This window comes from Podarcis liolepis (genome assembly GCF_965112155.1).
Source record: "Podarcis liolepis genome assembly, chromosome: 4".
Classification (NCBI taxonomy): Eukaryota; Metazoa; Chordata; class Lepidosauria; order Squamata; family Lacertidae; genus Podarcis; species Podarcis liolepis.
In genome coordinates this window covers 89,311,292-89,323,923 of record NC_139558.1, presented here as the reverse complement: position 1 = coordinate 89,323,923, position 12,632 = coordinate 89,311,292, and the positions used below count along the sequence as shown (strand labels likewise).

At 47.4% G+C, this 12,632-nt stretch overlaps 1 protein-coding gene across 3 annotated transcripts; it reads right to left on the bottom strand.

The window, feature by feature from the left end:
• Positions 1 to 3,881: 3,881 nt before the first annotated feature.
• GPR83 (G protein-coupled receptor 83) lies at positions 3,882 to 12,391 on the bottom strand. 3 transcript variants are annotated; one of them, XM_083499812.1, is made up of 5 exons: positions 11,727 to 12,391; positions 11,128 to 11,631; positions 8,912 to 9,037; positions 8,294 to 8,427; positions 3,882 to 5,620 (listed from the first exon to the last, which is right to left on the bottom strand). In XM_083499812.1, exons 2-5 carry the CDS (start codon positions 11,518 to 11,520, stop codon positions 4,993 to 4,995), a joined length of 1,281 nt encoding a protein of 426 aa, XP_083355938.1. In that variant the 5' UTR covers positions 11,521 to 11,631; positions 11,727 to 12,391; the 3' UTR covers positions 3,882 to 4,992. The 3 variants fall into 3 exon arrangements, with proteins under 3 accessions (XP_083355938.1, XP_083355937.1, XP_083355936.1); XM_083499811.1 differs by having other exon boundaries at positions 11,128 to 11,844; positions 12,280 to 12,350; XM_083499810.1 differs by having other exon boundaries at positions 11,128 to 12,391.
• Positions 12,392 to 12,632: the final 241 nt, after the last annotated feature.

Sequence of the window (12,632 nt, the reverse complement as noted above, 5' to 3'; positions counted from 1 at the left end):
CTTCTTCCCACTGACCGAATCACACATCCATATGAATCTTTTCTCCGTCATTTTGTTTAGTTATTTTTAAGTTGAAAACCACAACTGACAGGCTGACAGTTTCAGAGGCAGGAGAAGGGTTGATTCCTCCTTCCCCTTCCTGTCACCTGCCTGCCCAAAATCGCAACACACGCCAACTTTTTTTTTTCCTTCTTGTGGGGGAAAAGATGCAGTTTTCCAAGAAAACAGTTGTTGTGGCCTGAGTTTGCACATTTATTTATGTCTACAAAGTGTCTTTCGTCTGATGATTCCAGCCTGGCGTAAGATGGGTATAAACACATACTACAGCTCCACCCACATGCAAATCAGCTCGTTGGGCTTTATTACAGAAATAGTATACTATCACATTCTACCATATGGCATGCCCATTCTCTCTCTCCTACAGGTTAACTACCAAACTAAGGCTTGGAACTATACTATAAAGCCCTAAACGACCTCGGTCCTGTATACCTGAAGGAGCATCTCCACCCCCATCGTTCAGCCCGGACACTGAGATCCAGCGCTGAGGGCCTTCTGGCGGTTCCCTCATTGCGAGAAGTGAGGTTACAGGGAACCAGACAGAGGGCCTTCTCGGTAGTGGCGCCCACCCTGTGGAACACCCTCCATTCAGATGTGAAGGAAATAAGCAGCTATCCTATCTTCAAAAGACATCTGAAGGCAGCCCTGTTTAGGGAAGTTTTTAATATTTAATGCTGTATTGTTTTTAACACTCGATTGGGAGGCGCCCAGAGTTGCCAGGAAACTCAGCCAGATGGGTGGAGTATAAATAAATTATTATTATTATTATTATTATTATTATTATTATTATTATTATTATTCTACTTCAGAGTGGGAGTTTGGGGCCAACTGACAGATCCACTATTCTTCAAGACAACTGGGTGCAGAAATAGCATCACATAGGGCCTAACATTTGATTGGAATGAATTATGCCAATGCCATTTGTCCAACTCTCATTTTTTGAACATAAGTGCTTTGCCTGATAGGCACAAAGGCCCATCTAGTCCAATGCCCTGTTCTCACATTGGTCAGTCAGATGCCCATCTCCTGCCTGGGATTTTCAAGCCAGAGCACAACTAAGTGCAGTACAGCCATCTTCTCAGAAAAACTCTTCACAAGCTCAAGAGGTCAAGACACGAAAGCTTTAGCAACTAATCCACACTTAATGACCCACCTAAGTGGTACTCAGAATATCACTCAAGAAATCACTCAAGATATCCCTCAAGTAATTAAGGAACAAAAGAAGAAAAGGCACACTAACCTGGGAACTTCCTCTCTGCCCAGAACGTTGGAGGCTATACACCACACCCCCTCAACAGTATTTATAGGAACTCAAACACTGAGATCCTGCTCTGTTCCAGTAATCTTCAAGAACCTACGAAAGCATATATATATATATATATATATATATATATATATATATATATGAATGAGAATGAAGTCAGGAGTGCCTTGCATGTTCTGGTCCATGGGGTCACGAAGAGTCGGACACGACTAAACGACTATATATATGTGTCCATGTGGCCAGCATGACTTAAATCGTCCCTTATATGGGACGTGGGTGGTGCTGTGGGTTAAACCACAGAGCCTAGGGCTTGCCGATCAGGTCGGCGGTTCAAATCCCCGCAACGGGGTGAGCTCCCGTTGCTCGGTCCCTGCTCCTGCCAACCTAGCAGTTCAAAAGCACGTCAAAGTGCAAGTAGATAAATAGGTACCGCTCTGGCGGGAAGGTAAACGGCATTTCCGTGCGCTGCTCTGGTTCACCAGAAGCGATTTAAGTCATGCTGGCCACATGACCCGGAAGCTGGACGCCGGCTCCCTCGGCCAATAAAGTGAGATGAGCGCTGCAACCCCAGAGTCGGCCGCGACTGGACCTCATGGTCAGGGGTCCCTTTACCTTTTATATATATGTATTAATTTATTTATTGCATTTATATCCCACATTTTCCTCCAGGGAACTCAAGGTGGTGTGTATGGTTCTTCCTTTCCCCATTTAATCCTCACAACCCCCCTGTGAGGTAGGTTAGGCTGAGAGGAAGTGACTGAATGGACGAGTGTGGAGGGGAGGAACCCTGGACTCCCAGGTACTAGTCTGACATGCTTAAGAACTCAGATGCAATCTGCCTGATCCTGGCAGTAACATATATCCATCATGATTAAAAGCCATCCGTCCATCTCTCTCTTTCTCTGTACAGAGAAAGACAGAAAGAGACAGGGGAGAGGGGAGAGATTAAAATGCTTATCAAAAAATATGCAGACCTGCATATAATTCACTTGTACCAATTAATAGGAAGCCACCTTTATCCCAAGACAGACCACTGTCTCAGTTAGCTCGGCGTTGTCTATTCTGACTGACAGCCAAGTATTCATACAAGGGACTTTTCAGACAAGTCCTGCCTGGAGATGAGCGATTGAAACTGGGACCTTTTGCTCTCTACCACTGAGCTACAGAGTGTGGACATGCAAATCTAGAAAGGATGATTTATCATTTAAATAGAAATATAATACATTTACCAGGTCTCCCCACGCCCAATTCATCACCATTTCCTTCATTCCTTCACAAGATATTATGGGCTGTCCTGTGAATCCGCTGGATGAAATAGCAGAAGAACATTGCCTCAGGAGAGTGAGGGAAATTCTCAGGGATGATTCACACCCTGGCCGGCACTTTCTTGATCTCCTGCCCTCAGGCAGAAGATATAGAAGCATGATTAGTCGCACCAACAGAGCAAAGAACAGCTTCTATCCCTGGGCTGTTAGGCTGCTGAATGAAAAGATAACAACAGGGCAACTGACTTTCAGGTTTGGTGTGTGTGTGTGTCAGTAAATGAGGGGAATTAAGACTAAGAGAGCTGAGTGGGGGTGCTCGTGTAATCTCACTGTATACAAGTTGTACAAGTGACAATAAAGTATTTCGGACAAAATAATTCAAATTTGGTGCAAGTATTTTATTTTCAGCATAAACAGTACTCAGTTTTTGCACCTACACACACACACACACACACACACACACACACACTCCAAAGGGGAGGGAAAAGGAAAACTGGGACATTCCGGGATTAAATCAGAAACCAGGACGGCTTCTGTAATTCTGGGACTGTCCCTGAAAAATCGGGATACTTGGAGGGTATGCAGCCCCAGTGGCGTAGCGTGGGTTGTCAGCACCCGGGGCAAGGCAAGTAATTTGCACCCCTAACCTGCCGCCGCTGCCAGCTTCTTCTTGCTGCTGCCTGGTCTGGTCTGGTGTGGTTCTCTCCCGCGCTCAGCGCTGCGCTGGGCGGCCGCTGCACTGTCCCTCCCCCAGATAGTCCCTCGCTCTCTCTCTCCGCACCGCACGCCTAGCACCCACCCCCTCCACAGTGGGCGGCGACCCGGCGGCTCGGATCGGATTCGCACAGCCAGCACTGCAGTGAGAGAGAGTGAGTGAGCCAGGTAGGGGCAGAGAGCTGAGAGTGCGAGCGCGCCTCCCCCAGATGTTGCGCCCGGTGCGGCTGGCCCCCCCTGTACCCCCCACGCTACGCCACTGTGCAGCCCTGCTGAATTTGAGGCCCTTCTGCCCTGGTCACATCACTGCTCTTGAACATTGCGATGTGCTAATTGTTGTTTTTTAATGTCCTGTTACCTCCATCTATAGCAGCATAGTTCATGTATGACCTATGCTTATCCAGCTGCACTAATGATTTACTCCAGAATTCTTCAAGTTTGGGCCCACAGATAATGTTGGACTACAACTCCCATCACTGCCAGCCAGCTCAGCTGGCGGCCAGAGATCATGGGGGTTATAGTAGAGCAACATCTGGAGACCCACGTGTAGTATGATGGAATCAGAGGACCCAGGCAGCTGGTAACAGAAATAGTCTTTATTATTTAGTCACAGTTGGTTTGCTGTTTCATAAAGCAAGTTGGTTTGCTGTTTCATAAAGCAAGCTTTTACAGGAACCCTAGTGTAACAAACTAGGGCTAAAAAATGCATTAAAACCCTGGTGATTATTTTCAAATGTCACACCATCACACATTGGAAAACAAAGGCTGGACAATACTTAGTCATTGCAAAAAATAATTTAGTCACAGCAAGAAGCCTATTCTGCAGACTCCATGACTTTGCTCAGAAAGTAGCACTGCCAACTAATCAATAAGAGCCATTGCAACTAAAATACATGTCAACTGAACTGTGTTCTCGCTTCATTTTCTCCATCTAGTTTCTCAGCCTTGAAGTGGGTTTAAGGTTATTGTGTTGCTTAACTCAACTGCAAAGGCAAATAAAGGCTTTCTTCAGGGGTGAAACACTCTGAGATAAGTCTCTGGACAAAGCGTCCCCTAAAATCTATTTTGGCCAGGATTCGGGATGCCACTCTCAAAATTGTTGAAGATGCCTTTCCCAAACAGCAAAGTCTATGTGTGCCTATTGCTGGATAAAATGTGGGCACTGAGACTCGTTCCTGCGTGTGTGATGGGAACACAAAGTGGTTAACCAATCTTAGTCCGGGATGCTTTCTTTAATGTCAAGTATCACTCAACAAAACTTGGCTCCTGACCCCTATTTGGCTCTTATCTCTTTAGAGAATAATGCCAACCCCTCCATCACATGTGAAAACCTAGCCTTGATGTCATTAGCAGCTGCCAGATTGGTTCCTGCCAATCATTGGCAGTGTGGTGGACCCAGAACCATGGAGCTGGGAGGATTTAGAAGGGCTAACTCTCTGCCCCAAAGGAATATCCTTGACATCAACCTCTTGCCACCTATCCATCCATTGCAATATCACTGAATCTCACAGGAGCACAACACGGGAGCAAACACATGGTTCTTCAGAGCTTCGAAAGACTCAAGCGAGTGAGCAAAGCCACACACACTAAAGGACAAGGCAGAGCTTTTTGCGCAGGTGCCCAGTCCATCAGACCTGGAGAAGGCCTCCTTGCAGTGCTGCCATAGACCACCCAATTAGTCTGCTTCGATGCTCAAGTCACAGCAACTATAGGCTGCACAGCAGTGATGTCATTCTTTCTCAGCTGAAAATTGGAGGTGGATGGGAGGTCAAGGGAGACCTGTAAACCCCTGTGGTGATCTCTCTGTGGCCAGGCTGCCCTGCACGGCAGACCAGCAGGAGACGGAAGCCTTTGCTCCCTTGGATCTGGGGATTTCCGGCAGACCTTAAGAAAGGTCTTCAGCTCTGCCCTGAAATTCTCATTGAGCCAGCAGTAAATAAAGGGGTTGTAACAGGTGCTGCTTGTGGCCAGCCAGTGGAAAGCAAAATACAGGCCGTTGTTGGTGTGGATGACTTGGCTGGAGAGGAGGAGGACGTAGCAGTTCAAAGGGAACCAGCAGACAGCAAAGATCACCACCACCAGCATCAGCATCTTAATGGTCATAATCTTCTTCCTCTGGAGGGCAAAGTACTGCTCGACCATCACGACCCCGATGGCAGTGCGGAACCAGAGCTTCTTGGCGATGGTCACGTAGGTGATGGAGATAATGAGAAGGGGCAGCACGTAGAGCAGAACGAAAGTTGTCAAGTCCAGGTACTTCCAGAACAAATCAGCTGGCTCGGGAAAATTGGGGAGGCACAAGGATCGGGTGATCTCCTCCCTGAAAATCAAGGGCAGATATTCCGTTAATATGCTACGCCAGGGGACCGCTAGATGTTCTCTATTGCGTCTGGCTTGGCTTCAGCAGTGAGGAAACACTAGGTTGTTCATCAGATGGCACTTTAAAAAAAAAAGACCCCTGGACAGTTAAGTCCAGTCAAAGGCGACTATGGGGTTGCGGTGCTCATCTTGCTTTCAGGCCAAGGGAGCCGGCGTTTGTCCACAGCTTTCCGGGTCATGTGGCCAGCATGACTAAACCGCTTCTGGTGCAACAGGACACTGTGATGGAAACCAGAGCGCACAGAAACGCCGTTTATCTTCCCGCCACAGCGGTACCTACTTATCTACTTGCGCTGGCGTGCTTTCAAACTGCTAGGTTGGCAGGACATGGGATAGAGCAATGGGAGCTCACTGCATTGCAGGGATTCGAACCGCTAACCTTCCAATTGGCAAGCCCATAAGGCTCAGTGGTTTAGACCACAGAGCCACCAGCGTCCCATTGACGGCACTATAAACTGGCTCCTGGGGTACTTTTGGGTAGCCCTCACTTAGAATCATAGAATTGTGGAGTTTGACCCCTGAGGGTCATTAATCTCAACATAGAATCTTCTGGATCAGGAGTGGGGAACCGCAGGCCCAGCTTCCCGGCCTCTCTATCTGGCCCTTGGGACTCATCCTCACACACCCTCTCCAAGCCTACATCCCTCACTGGCCATGTTTCATACAGACCTGGAATGTTTTTGCCTAGCTAGGATGTGTCCTGGAATGGAAAGAGCATCCCTTGCTTGCTAAAGATAGAGGGGTGTGTACAGGAACTAAAGTAAAGGTAAAGGGACCCCTGACCATTAGGTCCAGTCGTGGCCGACTCTGGGGTTGCGGCGCTCATCTCGCTTTATTGGCTGAGGGAGCCAGTGTACAGCTTCCGGGTCATGTGGCCAGCATGACTAAGCCGCTTCTGGCGAACCAGAGCAGCGCACGGAAACGTCGTTTACCTTCCTGCTGGAGTGGTACCTATTTATCTACTTGCACTTTGACGTGCTTTTGAACTGCTAGGTTGGCAGGAGCAGGGACCAAGCAATGGGAGCTCACCCCGTCGCGGGGATTCGAACCACCGACCTTCTGATGGGCAAGTCCTAGGCTCTGTGGTTTAACCCACAGCGCCACCTGCGTCCTCCTGTACAGGAACTAGCACAACAGTAAAAACATTACATTTTTCTGCTCCACCCACTTTTGTCTCTGGCTCCACCCACCACCAGCATGTGGCCCCAGAAAGACTGCCCAGCTGGGAATGTGGTCCTTTCTCTGTAGAATGTTCCCCACCCCCAATGGACTTTGGGAAGAAGACATGAGGACTCTGACAGGGTTCTAGAGTCCTCCCGCCTCCTTCCCAAATTCGAGTTAGTGCTTTCCCAGCTTTGGGAAAGAGGTGAGAGGGCTCTAGGACCCTGCCTCCTTCCCGCGTGCCTCCTTCCCAAAGTTGAGCCCCTCCTCACCCATCTTTGGGAAGGAAGCAAAAGGACAGGGGTGTTAGGATATAGTTCTGTTCCACCTTAAAAGGGAACGGGTATGACTGTTGTGTGTCACATGCCTGTTTACTTCCAGCACAGTCTGCTGGGAACTTCCGTTCTATGTTGCGTTTGCTTTGCGGCTGTGTGCTTGGACACAAAGGGAAGCAGACATGTTTTTTCCTTTGCTCCTGAACTATGCTGAATAAACACCTGTAAATAATGCTTACACATGTCTCTGTCCGCCTCTTCTGTTGTGAGAAGTTACTCACTCTGCTGATATGAGCGTGCCAAGTCTCTAAGGGTATCTGAGGCTTGTGTCACTGATTGACGCTATACCAAGAACCGGAGTTTCGCCTGGCTGCTGGCCAGTGGCTGGAGCCAGCTGGGGGCCTGCCTGATGCCCCCGTCTCCCAGCAGTATCCCAACAAGGGAAGGGGTGGGTTCCAAATGTTGGTCTTACATACGGCACCATCGTACCCAAGTCCGCCACTGACTCAAGGATGCCATTACCTGAGAGAAGCCCAAGTGTGATGGCCTGGGAATTGGATTCAGAGGCTGAACCTGAGGAATCCCAGCCTGCACAGGAGTCCCCGCCTCCAGGACTGGCTGAGCCAGGGCTGGGGCTTGAACCTGAAGGGCCCTCACCTGTGCCGGATCCTCAGGAGCAGACACCAGCTGAATCTGCTCTGGCTCTGGAGGTGATGGAGGACCCATTGCCTGCAGGTGCTCCACTCTCAGCCCCGTCAGGGGAAGGTGAGGTTGCCTCTGGGTCCGGTAACCCTCCATCCTCACCTGAGCTGCAGAGGCTCAGGGCAGAGAGGCGGAGGGAACTAAGTTCTCGCAGGAGGAGTGCTCGCCTTAAGGCCAGGGGAGGCGAGTCACCTGTGGACCGGGGCCGCCCTATGCCTCAAAGGAGATAAAAGGCAGCCAGCCCAGTCCCAGGTTGTGGGAGCAACATTGTTGGTAACCTGTTCCTGCCAGCAACCTGTCCTGCTCTTCTGCCAGAGTTCCTGACCTCACCTGACTCCTTGCCTTGGACCCTGCTTCTGCCTTGACAGACAGCCCCCATACCACACCCTTGACCTCGGACTGGACTCGGACCACGCTGCATGGTAACCACCCAGGACCAGCACACCACGACTGCCCTGCCAAAAAGTCCCCCTTACCTGTATTCAAAAGTGAATAATTTCTGGTAGATTGCATGTGGGAGGGAGAAGCATGTGGCCATTAGCCAGATGATGGAGATGCAAACAAGACCCTTTGCAGTCGAAATCCGAGGCTTCAGAGGATGCAGTATCACCTGTTTGCAGAGCATTTTGGGGGGAAAAGCTTTATTTTAGAAATGTAAAGGTAAAGTTTGCAGGAGCATCCTATGTCATCTGCTGCTGCTACTTATTGAGCATTCGTTCTTGTTTGTCTGAGGGGAGATTATATGATGTCACATCACAAAATTTATCTCCTACACTTTTCAGTGAATTTCCCCAATCACTTCCCTTATGGGGAAAAGGTCTGATTTGGTGCGGGAGAGCTTCTTCAAGCACAAAATTCACTTTAATTGCGCAACCCGACTTTGCCTGTATGCAGTTAAATCCCACCTGCAAAATAGCAACGCTCTGGAAGGAGGTTTTGTCACCAAGAAAAGGGGTTAATATTCCTCGTGGGAGATGTTGCGGGATATTGGGTGAGGCCTGCCAGCTGGCTATCCCCTTAAAAAGGCTTTTAGAAGTAAAATAAAGCATGCGCCAAATGTTATTGATTGCCATTTGGAATAAAAAGTTCCTCACCTGGCGTCTGTCTATGGCAATAGCCGTCAGGGTCAAGGCAGAGACATGGAGGGAACAGTACTGGGCAAATCGACTGATGTGGCACATCTCTTTCCCAAATATCCACGTACTGTTCACGAAGCGAGCCTGGCAGGAACAAGACAATTTTCACTTTTTACCATCACAGTAGGGCTTGGGGTTGTGGTCGGCCAATATCCTCCTTGATAGGACTTGCTTCTATTTCCAGCACAAATGCATTCTCTCTCTCTCTCTCTCTCTCTCTCTCTCTCTCACACACACACACACACACACACACCCCAGACAGTTCAGAAGAACTGTCTTTTAACCTGCTTTTCTCTGCAGTATTTCTGAGACCTGACTGAGCAAGCCACACATGCTCAGCTAAGGAGAAAAGATTCTGTCAATCTCGTTTCTCATTTTTCCAACCTTAAATTCAGTTCATCGCATTTCTGTTGAGATTCTCCACCCCACCCCCCAAAAAAAACTCATGAAAATTCATCAGTGTTTTAATGCAAACTTCTCTGGCACATTGTTCTATGCAGCTTCTTATTAATGTGCACATTTCTGCAAGTAATTTCCCAATGCAGTACACTTGTTTACATTATTTTCACTGACACGTTCATTTTTATGTACACTGTCCCTGAATATATGCTTTAATAATAATAAATAATTTTTTTAAAAAAAAAACCTGCTTGGTTGGGAAACCACATTGCAAAATAAATAGAAGTGTGAATTTCTAGGCATAACTCATGTTCACATAGTGTTTCGGATAGTGTGAAAGATTGGACTCTAAATGTGAACTGAATTGAAACCCTCCCCCATCCCTATCAGCCCATCATCTGCAAGATGGAGAAAGCAGCACTTTCCTATCTTGCAGGATTTCTGCAAGAATTACAGTAAAACAATGCATGTGATCTGCTTTAAACACTTGAAAAATGCCATAGGGCTTGAAAATGCCTCAGGACTGCAATACCTCTAGGACCAACTCTCCCCATATGAACTGCCCCGAACCCTGCGATCATCATCCGAGGCCCTTCTTTGTCTGTGTCCTCCACAAGAGGTCCAGAGGGCAGCAATAGGACAGGGCCTTTTCCGTGGTGGCTCCCTGTTTGAGGAATGCTCTCCCCAGGGACACTTGCCTGGCACCTTTGTTACATTTCTTTAGGTACCAGATGAAAACATCCCTCTGTAGCCAGGCCTTTGGCCTTTATCTATGGTCTTTTACAAGTGGGTGGGATGTTTTTAATGTTTCTTTGTTTGGTTGTAATTTGCTTTGGGTTGCCTTGGGCAAGATAAAGCAGCTAACGAATTTGATAACGATACTATGCAGATACTTGTTACAATACGCAGGTACTTATTACAATAATTCATCACTTACTAGAAGCAAAGCTCTGCGTCCAATAAATCACTCTGGTTTCGGTTTGACAGAGACTTTGCTGTGGGTTGTTCTGTTGCCTTTGGTTTGGTTTGTCTGTCTACAGGCATAACAGAGATAAGGGAATCTAGCTGAATCTGTGCCAGGAAGATGACCACCAGTCACACAATCCAAGCTATTGTGGCTCCCTAGTGCTATAGAAATTGTGAAGTACACCCCGCAGAGCACAATCAAGGCTTCAGGGCCCCGAGAGCTGATTGAGCTACGTGAAGCTGCGTCCAGCAGATGCTAACTAATTTAGCTATTAAGATCTGATTGCGGAGAGCAATGCCTTCGGCTAGCTTTCTTGCAAATGGGGAAGCAACTTAGCTGCCAACGAATCCCATTTGTTATGAATATATGCCTGTTGCCTCCATAGATAACACAATAAATCCTTGATGCAGTGCTTTTCCTAATAGATTAGGAAAGGACTATGCATACATTGATAGTAATTTTCACCCAGCACTCTGCATCCCCTTTCGGTTTGCAAGAGCTTGTGCAAGAGACTTTTACTAATGGATCTTTGAGGTGCTTTAAAAAAGTACAGTGATACCTTAAACACATTACTAGCTTAGTATAAGTAGCTAGGATAACACAGCTCTCTTCTTAAACACACGCAAACACAGAACAACCATTCTGCAGGCAATCACTATCAATTACTAGTTTTAAATAAACTGTGCTGCTCCTGCCCTCTGCCCCCCTAATAATTTTAGCAGACACAAGGGAGCTAAATCCACATGCAAGTATTATGCTATTTAAACAATAATCTCAATAAATATAAACATTATCCCCATGCTCTTACCAAAGTAAAGGGAGTGTTGAGAAAGGTGATCATCAAGTCTGCCACAGCAAGATTCACAATGAACAGACTGGTGGCAAAATGCATCCGTTTGTTTTTGACCATGACGTGACACACCAAGGCGTTGCCGAAGAGGGAGAACACTATGATAACCGAGTACGCCACGACGAGGAGGATTTTCACAAGAAGGTTTTGGGAACCTGACCCATACCTTTTCCCTTCCAGAAAGCTCTGCCAGTCAGCAAGTGTATAGTTTGTCCAAGATAAAAAGTGAGAGATGTTCGGTATTTCAAATAACGCCCCCAAGCTTCCATTGACTGCAAACTTTTCGGATCTCACGAGGGAGTTAGAAAAGTGAGTGAGGTAAAGCCACATATAGCAAGTAATCGTTCCCATGGGGCTGGAAAGGATCAACGTCCGTCTTCCAAAGCAGCTCCCTCTATGTGTTCAATCGATAGGACATAGAACCAGGCATGCTCAGCTTTTTTTAGGAGGCAGTCTTTAGGACTGTGAACAAGGTGCAGAAATGTATTGGCAAAACTGCTGTGCCCTTGCAAGTCTCTCCCGTAATCAAGGCACTCAGGAGTTTCTCAGCACATTACCTGATAGAAAGCTGACTAAGAACCCAGCCTATTGGTTTACAGTATTGTTCCTATTCCGAAGCGCCTGTTTTGTCTGCACACACTCCCCTCTGGGTTCAATTTTCTGCTTCCACTCTTTCTGAAAAATAGGAACAGGGTGGGGGAGTGGAAATTATCCACCAGTTACCGCAATGCTGGCTTCTTATGTCACGGCAGTAACTCCTAGTTTGGTCAGTGTCCGCGTCGTTGTGTTCAGGAAGGTGGTCCAATTGAAAAGTATCTTCTATTCAAGTAAATTGTAGGCTAGTTTCCGCCTTGTGCAGAACCCCACAAGCTTTCACCGTTATCTATCTAGCTGAAAAGGTAAAATATGAACACATGCAAACACTTTGGCAGCATTCTTCAGGAGCCAAGTGGCATGGTTTATACCTAGGGTACTGATGAGGCATTTGTGAAAAACACTCCCAACAATGATTGCTCCATTATTGCTTTCTCCGCCCGCCTCCCTAGAGAGGTAGCACTTTGAGGATAAAGTAGTTGTCCTTAGATAAACACAATTAAAGTTAATTCCCACCATTTTGACTGACGCTTTTCCATTTAAGGTGCATCCCTCCATTGCTTTCAATTTCCTTGCAAATATATGGACCCTGGGCTGTGGACAAGTCTTCATAAGCTATCGGCAAAAATATGCTGGGGAAGGAAGAAGAAGCGTTTGGATTTGCTATCCCACCTTTCACTCCCTTTAAGGAGTCTCAAAGCGGCTAACAATCTCCTTTCCCTTCCTCCCCCACAACAAACACTCTGTGAGGTGAGTGGGGCTGAGAGACTTCAAAGAAGTGTGACTGACCCAAGGTCACCCAGCAGCTGCATGTGGAGGAGCGGAGACATGAACCCGGTTCCCCAGATTACGAGACTACCGCTCTTAAC

What these genes read in the sequence shown, in the direction of transcription:
- GPR83 (XM_083499810.1), bottom strand. Translation starts at nt 11,520, where the DNA reads ATGGGAACGATTACTTGCTATATGTGGCTTTACCTCACTCACTTTTCT. An exon ending in TCAACACTCCCTTTACTTTG is followed by an intron (nt 9,038 to 11,127) that starts GTAAGAGCATGG and finishes TGTTCCTGCCAG; the next exon opens with GCTCGCTTCGTGAACAGTAC. An exon ending in TTATTCACTTTTGAATACAG is followed by an intron (nt 5,621 to 8,293) that starts GTAAGGGGGACT and finishes CTTGATTTTCAG; the next exon opens with GGAGGAGATCACCCGATCCT.